The following is a 22,979-nucleotide window of genomic DNA, read 5'->3' as shown; positions in this document are numbered from 1 at the left end:
CAAAATGTTTTTGACCTGATGATGTTTAATTTATTGATTTTTCTTTTGTGGCTTGTTTTTGGTGTTATATCTAAGAGATCATTATTTAATTCAAGGTGATGAAGACTTTCACCTATGGTTTCTTTGAAGAGCTTTATAGTTTTCTCTCTTAAGATTAGGTCTTTGATCCAGTTTGCGTTGTTATACGCAGTGTGAGGTAGGAGTCCAGTTTCATTCTTTTGCGTGTGCATATCCACTCATCCCAGTACCACTTGTTGAAAAGACTATTCTTTCTCCCACTGAATTGTCTTGGCACTCTTGCCAAATGTTGACTCTTGGCGAAAATTAATAAAAGGAAACTTTGTTTAGAATGGAGTCAGGAGACCAGTAGGGGGAGCTCTCAAAGTCTACCACTTGACAATTACAAATCAAACAGGAAGAGACAGACTTGCACATGGATACACTTTACTATCCCAGTAGGAGGAAGAAGGGTGTTCCTCATACCCTGGCAACAGCCCAGCCAATAAGAGACAGTCACAACTCAGCCAATAAGAGACTGTTACAGCTCAGCCAATGGAAAGCCACTATACTTCAAACTCCCAGTTCATTTCAATGGACTCACTCTTGTTTATAACAGCTTTCCGAACATCCCCCTTTCCAGAATAAGAGCGGTTCTCCCCTTTGTTCTGGGGACTTGCATATAGATCTGCAGCTGCTCGCTTGTTCCCGATTGCAATTCCCTGTTATTCCCAAATAAACCCATTTTTGCTGGTAAAATAACTGGCAGTTTATTTTTTAAGGCTAACACCCTAAATGTGAAGGTTTATTCTTGAACTTTCAATTTTATTCCAAAAGAGTTGGAGAATTTACTTACTGTGTTTCGGCCACAATCCTAATCACAAATTCACTTCACATTGTAACTCTGTAAGATGGGATCTATTCTTACTCCCATTTTACAGGTTAGGGAGCCAAGATACAGAGTGATTTACCTAAGACCATACAACTAGTAAGTGGCAAAGCCAAGACCTGAATTTAGGCTCATTGATTTGAGAGACCGACCCTTTAATCATGCTATAAATAAATGTGAGAAGTTTGAACTTAGAATTCCAAGGAAGAGTTCATTTTTTAAAAAACGGGTGGAGGTCGAAGTGGCCAGTAAGCTTGGAAAAGCACAAGAGTAGGGGCTTTACTAGCTTGCTTCTTACTGAGTTTTGGAAACGGTTGAAACCTTTCCAACCCCAACTTAAGAATTTGTAAGTCGACGCACTTGGTTGGCTTCTCTGGCTACTGGGGTAGCGCAGAGCAGGGGTCGCCCTTCGGTCCCACAGTTAGAGCTGTGGTCCGCCCACTTTCCAGCCCTCTGGCCCCACCCCAGGTTCAGGCTGCCCTCCGCCAAGAGCCCAGGAGTACTCGGAGTCTGCGCCCAGGGCGCTCTGCGGTTAGCGTTGCGGTAAATCTCGCGGGAAGATGCGTTCGTTGCCTCGGTAACAGCGTCGCGGTAGCGAAAGATGGCGGGGCGAAATGTTCGTCCGCGGGTCAGTTCAAACAGACTCCCGGGTAGCGACTAGCTTCTCAGCGGGCCAGAGAACGAGGAACCTCATTTAGCTTCGAGTCTGAAAATCTCTTTCTCTTTTACAGAGACGGAGCATCTCAGGCACTCCGCTCCCGCCCCGTGTTCAGCAACCTGCTGCGTCTCGACGGGACCTCCTCGCCAGGGAGGAAGAATATAAGTAAGAAATTAGACCGTTCAGTTTTTCCTTCTTTCTTTTACCCAAATGAGGTTGCTTGCAAGTACTTTCCTGGTGACTGACTGGATCTTGGGGGTCACTTACTGTTCACCATTCTCTTTTCAATATCCTGTTCGCTAGTCTTCATCTTTTCTCCGCTAACTTCTTAGGTGTTTGAAAGGGGTGAAATTTAGCCCGAGTAAACATGTTCATCAGCAAAATGATACTGCTAGAGGTGATTAGGATGGCGGGTATTGCCAATAGTTCAGTTTCTAGTTTAAGAAAATCCACTTAATTTGGGGCGCCTGGGTAGCGCAGTCGTTAAGCGTCTGCCTTCGGCTCAGGGCGTGATCATGGCGTTCTGGGATCGAGTCCCACCTCGGGCTCCTCGGCTAGGAGCCTGCTTCTTCCTCTCCCACTCCCCCTGCTTGTGTTCCCTCTCTCGCTGGCTGTCTCTCTGTCACATAAATAAATAAAAAGAAAAAAAAAGAAAATCCACTTAATTTGGAGCTCCTGGAGTTTGATTATGTAAATTTCTCATAGGCTTGGTTTCTAAATTGAAAGCGTGCTTCCTCTCAGTGCAGTTGGAATTCCCGTTCTCATCAACGTTTGGTGGAGTTAGGAGGAGGCTTCCTTTCCTCATCTGCTCTCAGTGTAATTACACCTATTCTGACAACACGTGCTTTCATTCTTGGACCATTTCACTCTTCATCCCCCAGTTTTTGCCAGAGTATTCACTTAATTTGATCAAGTCAGTCCTTTGCCTGAAACTTTGCAGTGGTCCCCTGTTGCACTTTAGAAAGTCTGTTAGATCTGGCTCCTGTGTCTTGTTTGATCTGGTGCCCTTTTTTTTTTGCCTACCAGTCTCCAGCCTCGCTGGCCTTTAAGTGTCTCAAGCTTCTCCTTTGAGGGCAATCACACACAAGCCTTCCACCTGTAATGCTAAGCATGGTCTGCCTGAATTATGTTAGGCTTCCCAGTGACTCTGTTTTACTGACTTATTATTCTTTGCCGTTAGCACAATGGTTACACGTTCATTTGTTAGTGTACGTTTTGTCTCTTTCCTCCACTGGTCTGTAAATTCTTTAAAGTCAGAGGCCAAGTCTTTTGTCATTGCATATACCCTTACGAAATTATATTTTAACAACTCATTTTCTTTAAAATTTACCTGAATTAAAATTTGGGAAACATAGCACTGCTTCAGATTGTTAAACAGAGTTACCATAGGATCTGTACTTAAAATTAAAGCATATTTATTTGTTTATTTTTGTTTTCTGACCAGTTTATTTTTTTTAAATTCAAGTTAGTTAACATATAGTGTAATATTGCTTTCAGAAATAGAATTTAGTGATTCATCACTTACATAGAAACTCAGTGCTCATCCAAAGTGCCCTCCTTAATGCCCATCCCCCACTTAGCCCTTCCCCTCCAGCAAATGGCAGTTTGTTCTCTATATTTAAGAGTCTCTCATGGTTTACCTCCCTCTCTGTTCTGTTCTTATCTTATAAAATTAAAGCATATTTAAAGTTAAGATGGAACTGTACTGTCTTTTGATGAACTAGGCACTTATTTGCCATAGCATGTGGGAGGATAATCATTCTCTATTTAATGAAATGGGTCTATTAATCCAGTTCAAGAGTGTACCTAAGCAACTAATCTCTTGCCCTTACACAGGTCTGAATCAGCTGTGCTCAACCCCAAATGGTTATTTTTATTACCATATACCAGATAGCACCAAATAACTGCATTGGTTAGGTTAATCCATTTACTTACTTACGGGTATCTTTTGCACCTGGCTCTGGCGTGTTGTTTTGGTCCTGCTTAAAATCTTCTTAAAGACATCTACAGGAGCTGTTCTATTTCAGCAGAAATCATTTTGTGGTGCAGGTGGTCAGTTGTTACTTGTTCTGTTATCTTTACTCAGGTGTGCAAATCTGAGGCGTATATGAACGGAGTAGCTCCCAGGCTCAGCCTAAAGCTGTAGATTACATTTCTGCCATGCAGAAGAGTAAAATGTCCAGCCATTCTTGTAGGCAAGAATATGAGTTAATAATAGAGTATTATGCCACATGTTCTTCGTATTAAACATGTATGGGATGTCTTCAGTCAGCAGAACACAACACTTCCTGGGGATCCCAATCCAAAATCTTCTATAATCAGCTCCTGTTGAATATTTGGAGGAAATCATCACTATCAGAGAAGATGGATTACAGAATATGCTAATGGCTCAAGTCCATAGGTTTTCCACGTTTCATGCCTATGTTATAAAAGCTAAACAATAGGGGCGCCTGGGTGGCACAGCGGTTAAGTGTCTGCCTTCGGCTCAGGGCGTGATCCCGGCGTTGTGGGATCGAGCCCCACATCAGGCTCCTCCACTATGAGCCTGCTTCTTCCTCTCCCATTGCCCCTGCTTGTGTTCCCTCTCTCGCTGGCTATCTCTCTGTCGAGTAAATAAATAAAAAATCTTAAAAAAAAAAAAAAAAGCTAAACAATAAGTTTATGTGACATCTGTTTTAATGGTCTTGATAGCTGGTAGGGCAAGCCCCACCCCTCCCCACACCCCATGCCCATAAATGCTAGTTACGTTGGATTTACAGATTAATTTGCAGAGCACTGGCATCTTTATGCTGTTGAATCTTTCCTTTAATGAATATGATACATTTCCATTTACATAGGGCTGGGTTGGTTTTTTTGTTGTTGTTTTTTTGGGTTTTTTTTGTGTCCTTTAATATTTTAGATTTTATTTATTTGACACAGAGAAAGAGAGAATACAAGCAGGGGGAGCAGCAGGCAGAGGGAGAGGGAGAAGCAGGCTCCCCACTGAGCAGGAAGTCCAATGTGGGGCTGGATCCCAGGACCCTGGGGATCATGACCTGAGCAGAAGGCAGACGCTTAACCAACTGAGCCACCCAGGCGCCCCTAGCGTCCTTTAATATTTTATATTACTACATCAAACTATCACATATATAATCTGTTTTAAGCTATCTTATAGTTTTTGTGGCTGTAATGAATGGCTTTTTTTTTTCATAACAGGCTCCACGCTGTGGAGCCTGAACTCACGACCCTGAGATCAAGACTTGAGCTGAGATCAAGAGTCAAACACTCAACCGACTGAGCCACCCAGGTGCCCCAACTGTTGCATGCTCCACTGACTGATTCAGCCAGGCCCCGTACCTTACATTTTTTATAATGACAGTTACATCATATGCAAATTATGATAGTGTTTTCTCTTCAGTTTCTCATGCATCTTCTTTTTTTCTCAATTTAGTTAGGACCTCCATTGCAGTATGGAATAGAAAAAGTGATGGTGAGCAGCCTTATCTTGGTTATGATTTTAAGGAGCCCACTTAATTTATCACTGTATTTGAAGTTTGATGTAGAGTTTTGCTAGATTCTTTTATCAGGTCTAAGGACATTGTTTCCTTTAATTCCTATTTTGAATGAATGTTAAATCTTATCAAAACTTTTTTCCCAAATTAATTTAGGTAATTAAATGCCCTCTCCCTCACACACACGTAATGTTTTAACATATTGAACTACTAAGCAGTTTTTTTATTTTCCTTTAAAGACTGCTGGATTAGATTGCTTCAACTTTATGTAGGTTTTTTGCATCTTTGAACAAAAGTGAGATTGGTTCTTTTCTGATTTTGATATCAGTATTATCCTAGCCACATGGAACCTTTTTGTGATCAGGGATCATCTACCCTTTGGTTAAAATTGTGAAATTGAGTATGATATATTTTTTTGAATGAATTTTTTTTGCCTACCAATTCAGTTTTGTTTCATTTATTTAGATGTACTAGTGCTTCCAGAATAAATTTTGGTTATTTGATAGTTTTCTAGAAAACTGTCCACTTCATGTATGTTTTAAAAGGTAATAGCATAAATATGCTCTAATATGCTTATTTTTTTATTTTAATAATAGTCAATATTTTTTTAAATTCCAGTATAGTTAGCATACAGTGTTATATTCGTTTCAGGTGTACAATATAGTGATTCAGCAATTCCATACATCACCTGATGCTCATCACAACAAGTGCCCGCCTTCATATCCCCATCACCTGTTTCACCCATCCCCCCACCCCCTCCCCTCTGGTAACTTCTCTACAGTCAATTTGTTTCTTGGTTTCTTCTCTTTTTTTCCCCCTTTGCTTATTTGTTTTGTTTCTCAAATTCCACATATGAGAGAAATGATGTGGTATTTGTCTTTCTCTAACTGACTTATTTCGCTTAGCATAATCCACATCTTGCAAACAGTAAGATTTCATTCTTTTTTATGGCTGAATAATATTCCATTGTGTTTATGTGTGTGTATACACAGACACATACACGTTTTAAGTCTTGTCTGTAATCTTGTACACATCTTTTCGAAGCTTTACAGTATTATTTATTTTTGTCTTTTTATCAGTCTTGTTGGGAGGTTTAGCTATTTTATTGGTCTTTTCAGAGAACCAGCTTTTGATTTTGTTGCTAATCTATGTTATTTTTTTTATTTCATTGGTCTTTATTCTAGCTCGTCTAATTGTGGTGGATTTTTTTTTTTACTTTTTAGTTTAGTTCTAGTTTAATTTATATTTAGTTTACTTTTAGTTTATTTCAATTTAATTTTATTTGTTTTTATTTTTTTCTTATTTTTTAATAAATACATTTAATTTCTGTAAATTTCTCTCCTACTATAGCTTATTTGTATTTCAGGAACTGTTTTGACATGTATTTCTTTTGTGGTTATTGAGTTTTAAATATTTTATGATTTTCGTAGTGGTTATTTAGGAGTTTTTTAGTTCCCAAGCATATAGGATATTTGCTTGTTTTATTTTTGTTACTTTAGATTTATTTTTAATTGCACTATGGTCAGATAATTATATACTACTGATTTTTAAAAATATATTGTTAAATTGTTAAATTGTTTTAAAAATATATGTCATTTAGCTTTAACAGCATTCTTTTTATGTCCTGTCTAATCATTTCTGCCTTCTGATAGGTGAATTTATTTACATTATTGGGTTGTTAAAGTTGTTTGAGCCGTCTTATTTTTTGTATTTCCTTTTTACTATCCCTTTTCTTTGTTCGTTGTTTTCTGTTGTCTGTTGGATTGAAGAAATTTTTATGTCTTTTTCTTTATCTGGTTTGGAAAGACCTTAAAATGCTTAATCTTAGTTTTCCCGTCTGTTAAGTTAGGTAATACTTTACTTCCTCTTTGTTTTGAATACACCTACTCTCCAGGTTATCATTAACATTATTTTTATATTCTGCACTAATTTAGGTTTATCATCATATTTTCTAATTTTTTTTCCTCTTCATGATTTTTTCCCAGGTTCAGCTTCCTCCTTCCTGAAGTGTAGACCCTTCATTACTTCTCAGTCTCATCTTTTCTGAAAATTTTGTTGCATTACATTTATTCTTCAGAGACAGTTTAGCTGCACATAGAATGTTTTCTTCCTCCTCAATCCATTAAAGATAGCAAGCACTTCATTGTCCATTGGAATCTAGAGATGTTGAAAAGCCACTTTAGCTTTTTAGAACTTAATGCCAGTAGTCTATTTTCCTTGGTTCTTTTAAAATAATTGCTTTAGTAATTTAAAGATTATTTTTGTCTTCGAAGTTCTGCAATTTCACTACGATGTATACAGGAATGGGCTTGTTTTCTTTCTTTCTCTTTTTTTCTAAGATTCCATTTTTAAGTAATCTCTACACCCAGTGTGGGACTAAAACCCCACAACCACCGAGATCAAGAGTCGCATGCTCTACCAGCTGAGCCGGCCAGGGCCCCTGTTTTCTTAAGTCTACTTGAGGTTCATGTCTTTCCTCAGTTTAAGAAAATTCTCAGTATTCAAATATTGACATTTCCTCCTTCTCTGGGATGTCCTTCTGCAACTTCTGTTAGGTAAATAGACATCTGTCTTTGTCCTACAGTCTCTCTGCAATGAATGTTAACCTCTCTTGTTTTTTTATCTTTTTTTTTTTTTTGTATCTCCTTTTAGGCGAATTTTCTCATATCTGTCTTCTCATTAATTTCCTATTCAGTTCATTGTGCTGTTCAGTGTAGCCAGTGAGTTTGAGTTTTTAAGTGCAATGACTCTATTTTTCATTTATGTAATTTCTATTTGGTTCTTTTCCACATTCAGTTTCTTTTGTAATAAATACTTGTTCTTGCCTAATGGTTTCTATTCCTGCTTTTGGGGAGTGGGCAAGTGAAAAATGCTGATTTAAAAATCTTTTAAAAATAGATTTTAGATTTAGATGTTTAGATTTAGATAATCTAGTTCTTATGGTATAAATTTTGTTGTGTCTGCTGATTGTCTTAGCGACTCCTTTCTTTATGCAATTTGTTATCTTTGTGAAGTCATTTTTAGCAGGGTTTGCTTTTGAAGAGAGTTCCATATATTCTAGATAAGTAAATGTCCTTATAGTTTGATTTCACATTTATTTTTTCTAGCTTATCAGAGTTTTCACTGGTTTTGGTGCAGCTTTCGGTACTAAAATTTGTTGTAGGGTCCCTACACCATCTGGGTAAGATGAATTTGCTGTGTTTACTCACAACAGAATCTTTTCCACCCATGGCTCCAGTTTCATTTCCGTTCACCTAAGGTTATGGGTAGCGTTTTTGTAGTCTGTGTTTCACAGGTGTAGCCCTTCGTGACTCCCACACATGCATCAGTTTTTAGCTGTTAGACTGTTTTGGCTTCTGTTCCTGTTTACTGCTCTCACTTTGAGTTGCTGCTTTATTTTTAGTGCCAGGGTATTTCCCTTGCCTGAGCTAGAGCTTAGCAGTATTTCCTTCATTACATTTTATCCAACATGTCCATCGGTTTGGAGCAGAATAGTGCTCTGAGTCATCTCAGAATACTGTATTGACCAGAAGCTTCTAAATAGAAGTTCTCATGATTCGTGTTAAAGAAATATGAAAAATCAAATAATGGCATCTTAACTGCAACTTCAGGTCTTTATTAGATATTTTTCTTTTGATTAACTCATCCTAAGATATAAAAATATTTCTTAAAACATTAGACTGTTTTAAGAAGGGATATAGTACTACTTTTTTTTTTCTGGGAGTGGGGATTGTCAGTCATTTTTGTTACTTCTGAATCACATATCTAATTAAAAAGCAAGAGATTTAAAAAATTGCTCAACATATTCCCTTTATATAATTTCAAAAGAGCCTAGGTGGTCTAGAAATGTGAGCTATGAATAAAATTAAAAAGTTTTATGCTTTTGAAGATGTTTATTATAGTGTTAACCTTTCAAAGTGAAAAAAGGACTTTAACAGGAACAATTCAGTACATTATGTTAAGTGCAACTCATTACAATCAATATTGTGTAGCCACTTAAGGCATGAATTATAAAGATTATGTAGATCTAAACCTATTCCTTCTATATTTTTATGGGAAAACATAGTATGAAATTGTATATAGGTGAAAATTAGAAGGGAATATGAAAAATTTTTTAAAAATGGATGATGGTGGTAGGATTATGAGCAATCTTATCTTTAAAAACAGTTTCCTGGGACACCTGGGTGGTTCAGTCGGTTATGCATCTGCCTTCTGCTCAGGTCATGATCCTGGGGTCCTGGGATCGAGCCCTGCATCGGGCTTCTTGCTCAGAGAGGAGCCTGCTTCTCTCTCTGCCTGCTGCTCCCCCTGCTCACGCGTGCTCTCTCTCTGTCTCTGTGACAAATAAATAAAATCTTAAAAAACAAAACAATAAAACCAGTTTACTTCAGTGATATTGCCATTCTTTCATTCTAAATTGGGCCAAATAGTACTCCTGTTCTTTGCCAGATTCCAAGTAGATGGGGGGGGAAAAATAAGGAGTGGCGGGTGGAGGTCAAAACAAGCACCTTTGCTTCTGAAACTGATATTGAAGTGTGTAACTGAGATGTGAGCCACATTAGGCCTGCTCACTAAACCCCAGATTTACCTCCCCACTTGCAGCAACACCCCCAGACCAAAGCAGGCCTCTCCCCCATCCTACCCGACTCCTGCCCCCATTTGGAGCTGATCCCAAGAAGATAGAGAGTGGAACTGAATTGAACCCACCCAATTTATTCTACCCAAATAAGTCATTACACCTGAAGTGAGGGCCCAAGAGAGGCCAAGAGTTACTGTTTGAATCTCTACCACAAAAGATGAGAAATCATGAAGAGTTGGAGGTAAGTGTTCTAATAGTAATGGTAATTTTAGAGTGAAAATGTCATGTGTATGTTTTGGCATTTCTTGATTAGCTAAAGTGTAGTTATTGAAATTTAATTACTTTTATTTTTGTTAAACTCTTCAATGTGTCCCAAATATTATTTTTTGCTTTTAGGCGTTTGAATGCAGAACTAGAGGCAAAAACAGCTGATCTGGTTCGACAAGCTGAGGAAGTAATAGTAAGTGAATGTGCAATTATTATTAATTTCATGTGAGTGCTAGTTTTTTAACTTTCTCAAGTGCCCAAAGCATACATTTTTTGGTCAATGAATTGTCACAGATTGAACAAGAATATATGAATAGATGTATGTATATATGCACATATGTTTTTGATATGCACACATTTTCTAAAAGCCACTGAAAAAGCATTTTCCGTGGAGATTTTTCAACCATGTAATTAGTGAAAATATTGATATTTAATAACCTGCTCTACTTTAAAATTGATGTTTCAGAGTAGATGTATAGAATTAATGCTGGTAATTCAGTAAGGATAGAAATAAAATGGGCTCAGGACAAAAGTCGAATAAAGGATAACAATCATCACTAATACTCAGATGGTAATTTGTTTCTTAAATTCTGCAGTTGGATGTAATTCAAATTCTTAGGGCTAGACTAGTCGGATTTATAGTTAGAAAAAAAATGTAGTGAAGTTATGTCACTAAATAAGTAAGCATATTTCGCCCCATTCTGGCTACCAAATTGGTTATTCCTACTTTAAGCAGCAACTCAAGCGTTAGCATTCCCACTATTTATTGATAGAATATAGTAGTATTCCTTAGACGAATAAAGTAGCTGCTTTCAAACTTTTTTCAGTTTTTACTCTAATTGTACTTTTTTCTTTTAAATTCTCCATCCATGTATTGGGGCTGGTAGTGAAGCATAGGCAATAATTTGTTTTAATGCCTTATACAGATCCATCATCATTTGTTAGTTTTGGAATAAAAAAAATATATATATGGTAATATATTTAGATAATGGTTACAGATTTGCCAGTTTCATTTATAATAAAATATTTTACTAAAAATAAATTTTTATTATTATCTTTTAGTTTTTGCCAGTCTAAAGAGCAGGAAAATAATTTACAAACCCAATGTTAGAGGAGAATGAAGGATTCCTTATGCATTCTGCTCCAAGAATCCTCTAATAAGGATGATTTCCTGCCCCTCCCCCTCCCAAAAGAGTAGAAACCTGGGAAGGGCTGGGAAAGGGGAGAGGGCANATTCCTGCCCCACGGAAGCTAATGGATATAACTTTCACTGCGTTTAATTTTTGTTTACTCATTTTCACATCTTGTTATGTCATTGCCAGAAGCTTTTACTCTTAGTGTTTTAGTGCTTCATGGTCTTCATATTGAAGCTCTGGGGCATGGGTGGCTCAGTGGGTTAAGCGTCTGACTCTTGATTTCTACTCAGGTCATGATCTCAGGATTGTGAGATCAAGCCCCGAGTTGGGCTCTGCACTGGGTGTGGAGCATGCTTAAGCTTCTCCCTCCCCCCTGCCCCTCCCCCTTCACTCACCCCCAACTCATGTACTCTCTTAATAAAAAAATAAAATAAAATAAATTGAAGCTTTGCCTGATTTGAGACAAGTTTTTCTACCCATTAAACAAATTTTTGCTTTAATTTCCTGTGAGTCTAATTTCCTTTGCATGTTACACAAGTGGGAAGACTAAGGTAGTGGGGAAGCAGGAGGTAGATAAGATCAGATAAAGGCATTGATACATTTTTCCCTTAGAATTGACTTGCTTAATCCAGAGTGAATCAAAGGTGAAACTACATTGTTACAGACCTTATATTCATACCATAGCATTTGAGTTCTATGCCTTGATTTGATGGAAACTGTGGACAACTCTGAAATGATTAATAATCAGAAAGGTAATTGACTATATCCTGGTTTTGTAGTTCTTCTCTATATTACTTATCTTTATTCATTTAACTAGAGAGATCAGCAAGAAGTAGGTCAGTCAAGGCCGGTCTCAACACAAATTAAATCATATGAAAAGGAAGAGGATTGCAGTTTAAGGTAAGTAACTTAAATGCCATTTTTTTGATGATGTATGTGGATCTTTTGTTATGTAAAATCTTTTTGCATGTAAGTATTAGAAATCTATTATTTGAAAAATAACATAATATGTAAAACACTAATAAAATGGAGGCTTATATGAACCAGACACGATATAAACCCTTTACCTACTTTATGTCATTTAGTCTTCAAAGTATTATTTTGAAATAAATACTACTGTCCTCATTTTAAAAATGAGGAAATTGGAGCTTAGCAAAGTTTAGTAGCTTGCCCAAGGATATATAGATAATATGTGATTTCACTGAGATGCAAACCCACAGTTGGTAAGATTTCTGAACCTGTTCTTACATACTATACTACCTTTCTTTTAAAATTCCATATGAAAATAATATAAAAATAAGTTAGTAAATATAAAGTAGATCTTTTTTTCCTTGAATTTCACATGACCTTCAGGTATGTCAAAAAAATGGGGAATCCAGATGTATTTAGGAATAAACTTAAAAGGAAACAAAGGATCTGTGTGAATAAAACTGTAAAATCATATAGCAGAAGCAATGGTGTTCACTCAACATTCTAAGTCTCTTGTTATGAGGAGAAGTCAGATTATTCTCTTCCAAGCCAGCAGATAGGACTTGTATGTTGAACTCAAGCTGACTCTTTCTCTGCTATGATCAGTGAAAATCCAGTTGATGAAATTTCCCAGCCTGGTCTCTGGGTGACCATGTGGAACTTATGGGAAAAAAGGGCCCTCTATCCCTCTCTACTGCTGCTTTGTGTTAAGCCACTGAAATTTTGGGGTTGATCTCCTAGCTTATCCTAACTAATACAGCAATTGGTATTGAGAATCAGGTGCCATATGACAAAAACTTGGAAAGTGTGGCTTTAGCTTTGTAGTTAGGGGGTAGCCAGCAAGGAAACTGATCCTGGAGGCTGAAAAGATAGAGAAGTACTGTTAATGTAGTAGCAATGGATTTAGTAAAACTGCCACCTTTGGTAAATTGGAAGGCAGAACAGATGTCAAATGAACTTGTGGTCTCGGGGGGAGAGGTTGAAAAACAAAATATTAGTAGTATGTGCTGGTACTGTTAGTTGTATTCTTTCCCCACTGAATGGTCTTGGCAGTCTTGTCAGAAATCAGCTGACTAGAGGCACATGGTTTTATTTGTGGACTCTCAATTCTATTCCATTGATCTATATATCTCTTCTTATGCCAGTCCCACACTGTCTTGATTACCCTTGCTTTGTAGGGTTAGCTGCTTTTAGACCAAAAAAATTATGAGATAAAATTGAGAAAGTCTTTGAGGAACAAAAGCCTATTAAAGCTCAGCCTTGAAGCAAAGATCAGACTAAGATGTGGTCTTCATGCTATTGATAAAACTTCATAATGGATTAAGGTTCTTCAGGGCAAGGATCATTTTGAATGGCACCTAGTGAAACTTCCAACTGGATAAAATGGCTCTGGGCAAAGCTCTAACTAAAGGTATAGCCTTGCCATAGAAGCCTGACAACTTCAAAGTAAGCCATTCTTAAAGTGAGGGAGGGAGGAGGGAAGAGGTGTTCAGTGTAAAGAAATCTAGTCTTGGAAAGAACTATGGATGTGGTAATGGCACATGGAACTGACTGGAATCAAAAAGATATGAAATATACTAGTTTTGGGGGAAGTTGTACTGGCTAAGAAATTTTGAGTGATAGACTAAAACTGTTTGTGACTGTTTAAATCTCACAACAGCCTGGGTCCTCTCAGTCTTCTAAGATGAAGAAGCAGGCTGTGAGAGCAGCACGGCCCTAACAGGGTAGAATGTTTAAACACCTTAGAAGGCTTACAAACCAAAAAGGAATGTGTTACTTAAGCAGCAATATATTTAGCTCATACTTGAAATATTGGGACATTATTTATTTACTCAAAAATACTGTGTATGATCCAGTAATTCCCCTTTAGCTGTTTACCCAAGAGAAATGAAGATGCATGTCCAAGTGAAAACCTGTATGCGAATGTTTATAACACTTTTATTCATAATTGCCAAAAACTGGGAACAGCTCGAATATCAGGTAGTGAACAGATAGGATAAGCAGATTATGGTATATCCATGCAGTGGAATACTACTTGGTAGTAAAAACAATGAACTATTTATTGATGCAGCAGCAACATGGAAGCTAAGTGAAAGAAGCCAGATTAAAACGTGTATACTGTATGATTCCATTTTTTCGAGTTTTTATTTAAATTCCAGTTAACATACAGTGTAATATTAATTTCAGGTGTAGAATTTAGTGATTCATCACTGATATACAATACCCATTGCTCATTGCAAGTACCCTCCTTAATACAGTCACCCATTTAGCCCATCCCCCAGCCTACCTCCTCTCCAGTAACTATCATTTTGTTCTCTAGAGTTAGGAGTCTGTTTTCTAGTTGGTTTGCCTCTCTTTTTTCCCCCCCTATACTCCATTTATTTGACATTCTGGAAAAGGTAAAACTGTGGGGACAGAATCTGATTGGTGGTTGTATGTGGTAGAGGGGAGGGAATTAACTACAAAGGGTCACAACAGAAGTTTTGGGGATGATGGAAATATTCTCTATCTTGGTTGTTGTGGTGGCTACATGACCATAAAATTTGTTAAAATTTATAGAACTGTTTGGGATGGCTGGGTGGTTCAATTGGTTAAGCGTCTGCCTTCGGCTCAGGTCATGATCCCAGGTCCTAGGACCGAGTCCCGCATCGGGCTCCTTGCTCAATGGGGAGCCTTCTCCCTCTGCCTGCCACTCTCCCTGCTTGTGCTCTCTCTGGCTCTCTCTGTCTGACGAATAAATAAATAAAATCTTTAAAAAAAATCTATAGAACTGGAGAGGTGCCTGGGTGGTTCAGTTGGTTGGATGTCGACTCTTGATTTTTGCTCAGTCATGGGTTGTGGGATTGAGCCCTGCATTGGGCTCCTTGCTCAGTGGGGAACCTGCTTGAAAGATTCTGTCCCTCTGCCCGTCCCCCTGTTTATATGCTCTCTCTCTCTCAAAATGAATAAATCTTTAAAAAAATTTATAGAACTATAAACCTAAAAAGAGTGTATTTTAAATTTTTTATATCATTTGATATATACATATGAAACTACGCATCCTTATCATATGTAATGCTTTCTGATATTTTATGGGAAATGATGTTTAGCAGTTATCAGAATTCCAAATTTGGATTACAAAGATTAAACACAGCTTTTATAAGTGAACTAAAAGACTGAAATGTTGGTAACAACAGCTAATCCCTAGATTCTGTTGAAGCAAGTGAGAGACTGATTTCACAAGCATAAAAATAAATCTGTTGGTTTCCTTTCACTAAATTTTCCTTAAGTGCAAAGTGATGATGACACCTCTGTTTACCTTGATCAGGTGGCTTTTAAAAAAAAAATGCTGCTGTTTGAACAGATGGCTTTTACCACGTGAAACATGCCCCTTGACTATTAGTTGGAAATTGCTGAAGGTGGGAGGTAATTCTGTAAAGAGACAATCCATTTTAGCTTGGAACAGTCGTTCACCTAAATAATGGTGGTCAGGCAGTATATATTATAACAGGTCTTCAACATCCAAGGTTACTCTGCCAAACAATATGGTCAGAAAACCAGAATTTAGTTTCCTAATAGTATACATATCCTTCAGTCTGCTGGAAGCAAGGTTTACCACACAAATCATTTCAGTCATGTTACACACGAACATTTCATGGAGAAGTGTAACAAAAATAACCAGAATACTGTGTTTTAGTTCATTTTTCATGGAAATACACTGGCAACATAATGTCACCGTGCTAAACGTGAGGGAGACCAATAACTGTTAAATGTCTTTGGCTGATACATATGTTTATCAGGGGGAGGGGAGATGGAAGATATTCATTTGATATGAAGGCCATTAAAGAGGACACTTAAAAATTTGTATAAAACTTGGTAACATTTTAATGTCCTATATGAGAATGATTCTTTAGTCTCTATAATTTCAAGGTATTTTGAAAGCCTTTTTTCTTCCCAGAGCTATTTTTAGTTAAGGGGTTGAATATATTATCTATCTAAGTATATTTTTGTGCTTAATATTGAAATAATTTTTGTATGACTAGTTGAGTAGGTGGCATCTGATGGAAAGTAATTTTGTTTTTGTGTCCTTATTATGGTTATGGATTCTCAGGGGAATGATGGAAATTTTTTTGTTTTGTTTTGTTTTTTAATAGCAACAATAGATAGTTACATGGTAGGTTTTTAGAAATATTAATACATGTAATGGGGATGATCTATACAATTGATCAGGGGTAGGCAAACTCTTCCAATAAAGAGCCAGGTAATTAGTATTTTTGTATTTGTGGGCTTTACAGCCTTTGTCATAACCACTCAGTTTTGCTGTTGTAGTGAGAAAACAGCCATAGGTAATGTGTAAATGAATGGATGTGGGTGGATTCAGCCCATGGGCCATAAAGTGCAGACCCCATAAACACTCTTTGTTTTAAATAAAAATGCATTTTGAAAACTGCATAAAAATGAGTTGTATTTTAGAGGTCAAACTTCCAGTAATAAAATGTTAGGCGTGGGGATGTAATGTACAGCATAGGGAATATAGTCAATATAACAACTGTGTATGGTGACAGATGGTAACTAGCCCTGTTGTGGGGACCATTTTTAATATATAAAAATACTGAATCACTGATGTACACCTGAAACTAATAGGCTATTATATGTCAATTACACTTCAATAAAAAAATGTGAAGTTAAAATGTTAAAAAAAAGAGTTGTATTTTAGATGTATTTATTCATGCATTTAACAAATACTTATTCAGTGACAGTTTAAGAGTTCATATGCTAGGTGCTATGCCAAGTACTAGGCACAGAGCAGTAAACAAGGCAGACATGATTCCTCCCTCCTGGAGTTCACAGTGTAATGGGGAAAACAGACACTGACCAAGTATTTAAATACATTTACAAAGGATAACACTGGGTGGGCTCACACTAAAAAGCCTTGTGGTGAATCATTTTGTAAAATAGATAATCCTTGTGCGTCACCAAGAATCACTCATGATTTTCATTTGTTAAAATTTGTGCTACGTTTCCCTATAAAAATATTGGTATTCTAGTATATCTTCTCAAAGGTGAATTATTTAACCAAAGAACTTTTGTTGTTTGTGACACTTAGCAAAATAAATTAACCTGTGCGTAACCAGAATTATAGCAAAGTCTACTGGATAGTTGTCTGTTTTCCCTTTCAGATATAATTGCTGTTGTATTTTATTGTGTCTAGTTTAGTATCTATTATTAATGTGTAATGTTTATTTTTGGTCTGTAGAGGTCTGTTGTCTGAAGGGATAGTTCACCTACATTCAGAAACTAAGGTATGAAATCCAGCTTTTGGGGCTCCTGGGTGGCTCAGTTGGTTAAGCATCTGCCTTTGGCTCAGGTCATGATCTCTCGGGGTCATGGGATCGAGCCTCACGTCAGGCTCTGCTCAGTGGGGAGTCTGCTTCTCCCGCTCCCTCTGCCTTCTGCTCCCCCTGCTTGTGTTCGAACTCTCTCTCTCTAAAATAAATAAAATGTTTTTTTAAAAAATCAAACTTTGTGTAAATATAATTACATTCTGTAAAATTTAGGTTATTTTTTAGACTTTTCTTAGAATAAAACAGAAACAGAAAATAGAAATACAATATAAGCCTTGATACTTAGGAGAGATGCCTTCATGAAATGTTGCTCATAAAATAAGTTGAATCCTTTTTTGTCTCATAATTTCACTGAACAATTTGGATATATATCGGAAAAAATTCTAAGTAAAATGAATCTGTAACCTAAGCATTTTTAGTTTTCTCTCCGAAGCCCAAATTCACTAGATATATCACCTGAAAAAGTATATATATACAAAGAAGGTAATTTGAGAGGTTTAGTCATTCATTTAGATATCTCCAGTGTGTAGATCACTATTGCTGGTGCTGGGCAAATTGGGATCTGCAGGTTCCCCACCTACTGGGATCTAGGCCAACGGAATGGTGTATGTGAAGTCTGGGGAATACTCAGTGAGGAGAACTAAATTCTGTGAGCCAGAACATCCAGCTTAATGTTCCACTAGCCAGCTGAATACCCTTGCATTTTGGAGGCTCATTTTCCTCATCTTTGAATCTGTTGGTGCTAGTGATATCTAGGTCTTTTCCAGCTATACAATTCTGGCATTCTTTAAAATACAATTTGATTAATTCCATGAAAATAACAATGCTTCTGTGTAGTAAACTAGCAGTTCTGTGTATTACAAAATCGCTTTCCATGATAAATGATTAGAATCTAATTAATAATTTAAATTCTTTTGATGTAGCCCAAGACCAAAACTGTCGATGCCGTAAACAAGGTTCAAAACCAACTGTGCTTTGCAAGTAAAGGAAGGAAAACAAATTCAAGGTATAGCACAGTTTTTAAAGTATCACTTTCCTTTTTTAGTTTTATGATTCACAGGACCATCATTTTAACTAAGCTCTGTTTCTTCAGATCTTTTATACCTTACGTTGTATATATCTTATCTACATTCAATAATTTAAAACGTGTTCTACTCAGAAATGTCTTACAGCAGTTACTGAACGTTTTACATCGTTCTCTTAAGCAGCATTGCCACATTTCAAATTTTTAAGTGTTAGTGAGATATTTTCTTAGAACTAAGACTAGAACCTAGGTGTCTCTCTGCCTAGTTCTCTCAAAATAGCTGGTCTACTTTTTCTAGCATTTAATAGAACACTATGCATTATTGTGTATATTGACATACAGAATGATTTGGTGTGCTGTAAGTAAGACTATAGTATCATTATAATTTACATCCTGTTGTTTTTGGTGAGAAAGAATTCAAGGCTATTAGTATTTTAAGCTGAAAAGGGGACCAAGAGGCTCTCTAGGATAGGCGACCTAGAAAAGGGAAGGTCACACCTGCGATGGATTGTACCAACCAGCTTCTTTTTATTAAATATCTGTTACTTACCCAAAATGATAATTGCATTACAATCCTGGAAAAATCTTTGTTGACTTTTTTGCTTTTTAAATAAAAGAAAAAATAGAATGATGGGATAATGAAGAGAAAATAAATCTAAAATAGAAGAAAAGAGAATATACACTGTGTACATAACCTGTCTGGTTATCTTATTTTCAGACTTCAAAGTTACTTTTTTAAAGAAAAGGTGGTTTTTCTAGATAGAATTCTGAAGGCTTTGCTTATGTGGTAAAAAGTAAGTTAGGCTTAAGGTAAAAAGTTAAAAATAAGGCTTTTAGGACCATAAACTTAATGGGTTAGAGCTGGCCCATTTCTTAATGCCTTTACCAGTGACTTTTATTTCATATTTCTTCCCTTGTTAAGAAAATCAAATCTAATTTTTTTGGTTGACTTTGATTCTGGTTAGAATGTTTGAGTTGATTTTGATTGAGCTAATAACTGTTCACTCTAGGTTTTTTCTTAAGAGGTATTATTCTGAAGTGTTTGCAGAGTTCTGGCTAGAAGCAATATCACTTTTTACAGTTCTTCAGCCACATGTAATTTAAAAGCCACAGTGTGGATTTGACACAGGCGGCTAAGTTCAGTACTCTTAGTTTTGACGTTTACTTGTTTGGAGGCCATGTCTAGACAAACTGGCTTCATCAGCCTTCCCTAGCTCTGTAGCTGCGTGATTCATAAAAATTGAAACTCAACTAAGTCTTTTATAATATCATCCTTGGAAGTATCATTTGTAGATTTCATCATAAATTTAAAATTAATAATTTTGATCTGCTTTGTTATTTGAATAAAAAAGTCATATCTCGGGGGGCCTGGGTGGCATGGCGGTTAAGTGTCTGCCTTCGGCTCAGGGCATGATCCCAGCATTATGGGATCGAGCCCCACATCAGGCTTCTCCGCTATGAGCCTGCTTCTTCCTCTCCCACTCCCCCTGCTTGTGTTCCCTCTCTCGCTGGCTGTCTCTATCTCTGTCGAATAAACAAATAAAATCTTAAAAAAAAAAAAAGTCATATCTCCTTTGTATATTGGTATTGTATGTAATATATGCATATGTATATATATGTGTGTGTGTTTATTTATTTGTAGTATAAAACTGAAATACTCTGATGTACAGACTGCCAACGATGTTGCTATTCCAGAGGATTTCTCAGACTTTTCTCTTGCAAAAACGATTAGCAAAATTGAAGGGCAACTGGAGGAAGAAGGTTTGCCTGATTATATAGATGATGATATTTTTTGTGGTGTCAGTAATGACATTGGAACAGGTAAATTTTATTTTTATCCTTACATCACAATTACTTAGAAAAAGATATTTGGAACTATTTTTCTTGCATTTAAAAAATGTATTGTGATATCTTGCATTTGTTCCAAAATCATCTAGTGGGACATGGTGGTAGAAGGAGTGAGTAGAATTACAGATGAAAGAAACTTGGTTTTGAGTCAATAATTGTTGAAAATGGGTGATGGGAAAGTGGTTTTTCATTGACATCGTCTCTCTACTTTTATATATGTTTGACATTTTCCATTATAAAAAGTAAAAAAAAAAAAAAAAGACTATTTAGAGGGCGCCTGGATGGTTCAGTCAGTTAAGCGTCCAACTCTTGATTTCAGCTCAGGTCATGATCTCAGGGTAGTGGGATTGAGCCCTGTTCGGGCTCCCTACTCATCAGGGAGTCTGCTTGAGATTGTCTCCCTCTCCCTTGGCACCCCCGTCAATAAATAAATCTTGAAAAAAAAAAAAAGGACTATACGGTATTGGTTTCATTGACCACTTTTCAACTAAGGTTAAAATGCCCCACAGCTTATCATTAAAACATTAAAATAATTTTGGTGGGGGGGGCAAAGGGAGAAGGAGAGAGAGAATCTTAAGCAGGCTTCATGCCCAGCACGGAGCCCAATGCAGGGCTCCATCTCACAACCCTGAGATCGTGCCAGAGCCAAAATCAAGAGTCGGACACTTTACCGACTGAGCCACCCAGGCATCCCACATTACAATAATTTTTAAAACCCAATGTTTCTTTGAATTTCTTTCATTTATTGATACTGTAGTCTACTTAGTGCATGTTAAAAGGCATCAGTTAAAATAATCACATTAGTTTTCTAATGAATGTAATTTTCTTTCTTATAAACTCCTTCTCTGCATATCACTTTGAAAAATAATACTAAGTTCAGATCATCTAAAAACAGCATTTAGTTACCAGTAATGCCTCTAGAACTGTTGAGTTTATGAGGAGCCACCTATGCTTTTATAAACAAAGAATAAGACAATTGAGTGAAGTTGAATGTGGTTAATACTGAACTACAGTTGTGACTCCAGGCAAGCTATTTCGCCTCTCTCTAACAGCAATTCCTTCATTTCAGAATTTAGCAGTTTGTATGAGACATTCATAAGATTTATCTTTAAAATTCTCTTGATTCTGTGAGAACCATAACAGTTTATATGTGTAATGATTATTGTGCTGCATGCTAGTCGTGAGGAGCAATTCATTTATGAATTTATTATATTTCCTGACTTATCTAAGCTTTCTGGGGGTACTTTTCAGAAGAGAAGGTAAGTGAAGCAGGAAGTTGCCTTTATGTCTCTGTCAAGATGCCTTCAAGGACACAGTGGTCACACATTGACTGCTCTTGAGTACACAGTCACCCAATGACCCTGTTAGAATATTCCTGCTTCTGGATACATAGAACCAGTACAAACAGACTACCTTAAATTGCTACTTTCTTTTTATTGCTGAAATCACCTCCTACCACTTTGCCTCCCTGCCTTTCCTTTCCAGACTCTTTGGCCAAGGTATCTCCCCTTCTGGGGGAGTTTTCTTTTATTCCAGATGATTGCCTGAATGGCTGGACAGGCAAGAGGAAAAGATCAAAAAGTAGCTTAGTAGCACATACTGCTCTGTAAGACTAAAGGCAGAGGGAGATGGGGATGGGAGGTTAATGCTATGGGCCTGCAGAAGTGAGAGCATTTGGCTCCTTGGCAACACTGAGGTTAGTTGGGGGAGAGAAAGAGATGGACGAAGTCATGCTCCCATTCTTCCTCCTTTCTCCTTAGAGACCAGCTACTGCAAACTTCACATTTTTAAATGTATCATTTCCCTTCTATCCTGTGCTAACCTGGAGTGACATGAGAGGCTTGAAGGAGATTTGAGGCTAGAGAGGTCTAGCTGGGTTAGAGCCAGTCATCGTTGATCAGCTCCATGGTAACACTGGGAGCATTTAGTAAGAAGAGCTTTGGAGCGGAAGTATGCGTAGAAATGTTTTTTGCTCTGTTGAGATATATCCTAGTGACTTCTCAGAGACAATTCAGGGTGTTTAATTAAGGTAAGATCCATGAAGGCAAAGCTTGTCTTATGCCTGGAACATTATAGAGAATATATATTTTTTGGATAAATGATTGAATGAATTATAGAGTGAGTTCTAAGTTCACTTCTCACTTTATTTACTTATATAGATCTCGAGACATCAAAGATTTACTGCTGATATCATTGGATAAAGAATTTTAGGTAGCAATGAAATACCAAAGGCGGATCTTAGGGATTGTGGGAGAAAGCTTCAGCAGTAAGGTATTAGTGTATTTATTGGCTTCTAAGGCACGTACACTACATTTTAACTTCCGTCAAATCAGGATATGTGTTATAGTCACTGGTATTTTATCATCACAGTGGCTGAGATTGAAGTTGAGTTTCTGCTAGAGAAGTTTTATGTTTGTTTCTGCCAAACAAACCTGGGACGTTATCAACCTGAAACCACTTTAAATTCTGAGGTATTTTGAACCACATTGGTAAAGACAAATTCAGTCTACAGACTTAACGTGAGTACTGGCTTGTGGTTCAGATTCTCAGGAGAGGCATTTGTTGTTTTTCTCTTCTTTACTCAGTTCCAGGTTAAGATGTGAGCAGTTCCTCTCTGTTGGGTGGATTTGTATTTCATTTCTCTTTATAGTATGGGTATTTAGTGTCTTCAGTGTTCTCAGACAGGGATCTCCGGATAAATTCCCCATCTTGAACATTGTTTTCCTCATAAAATAATGGTCTGTCTTGCAATCGATGGCATCTTAGATTCAGTGAAAGACAATAAATGTAATTATTT

At 37.0% G+C, this 22,979-nt stretch overlaps 1 protein-coding gene across 2 annotated transcripts in view; it reads left to right on the top strand.

Annotated features, from left to right (window-relative positions):
- Window positions 1-1,337: 1,337 nt before the first annotated feature.
- TEX9 (testis expressed 9) overlaps window positions 1,338-22,979 on the top strand; it is a 62,531-nt gene continuing 40,889 nt past the window's right edge. The window contains exons 1-7 of one of the 2 annotated variants that reach the window (XM_008706010.2): window positions 1,338-1,514; window positions 1,618-1,709; window positions 10,011-10,074; window positions 11,835-11,917; window positions 17,223-17,268; window positions 18,234-18,316; window positions 19,977-20,155. In XM_008706010.2, coding sequence (XP_008704232.1) covers window positions 1,488-1,514; window positions 1,618-1,709; window positions 10,011-10,074; window positions 11,835-11,917; window positions 17,223-17,268; window positions 18,234-18,316; window positions 19,977-20,155 — 574 coding nt within the window. In that variant the 5' untranslated portion in view covers window positions 1,338-1,487. Of the gene's footprint in view, window positions 1,515-1,617; window positions 1,710-9,375; window positions 9,856-10,010; window positions 10,075-11,834; window positions 11,918-17,222; window positions 17,269-18,233; window positions 18,317-19,976; window positions 20,156-22,979 lie in introns of those variants that run through there. The other variant, XM_040620609.1, reaches the window with a different exon arrangement.

The sequence above is a fragment of the Ursus maritimus genome, unplaced genomic scaffold (assembly GCF_017311325.1).
Source record: "Ursus maritimus isolate PB19 unplaced genomic scaffold, ASM1731132v1 scaffold_35, whole genome shotgun sequence".
Lineage (NCBI taxonomy): Eukaryota > Metazoa > Chordata > Mammalia > Carnivora > Ursidae > Ursus > Ursus maritimus.
This window is presented reverse-complemented; position numbering and strand designations above follow the sequence as displayed.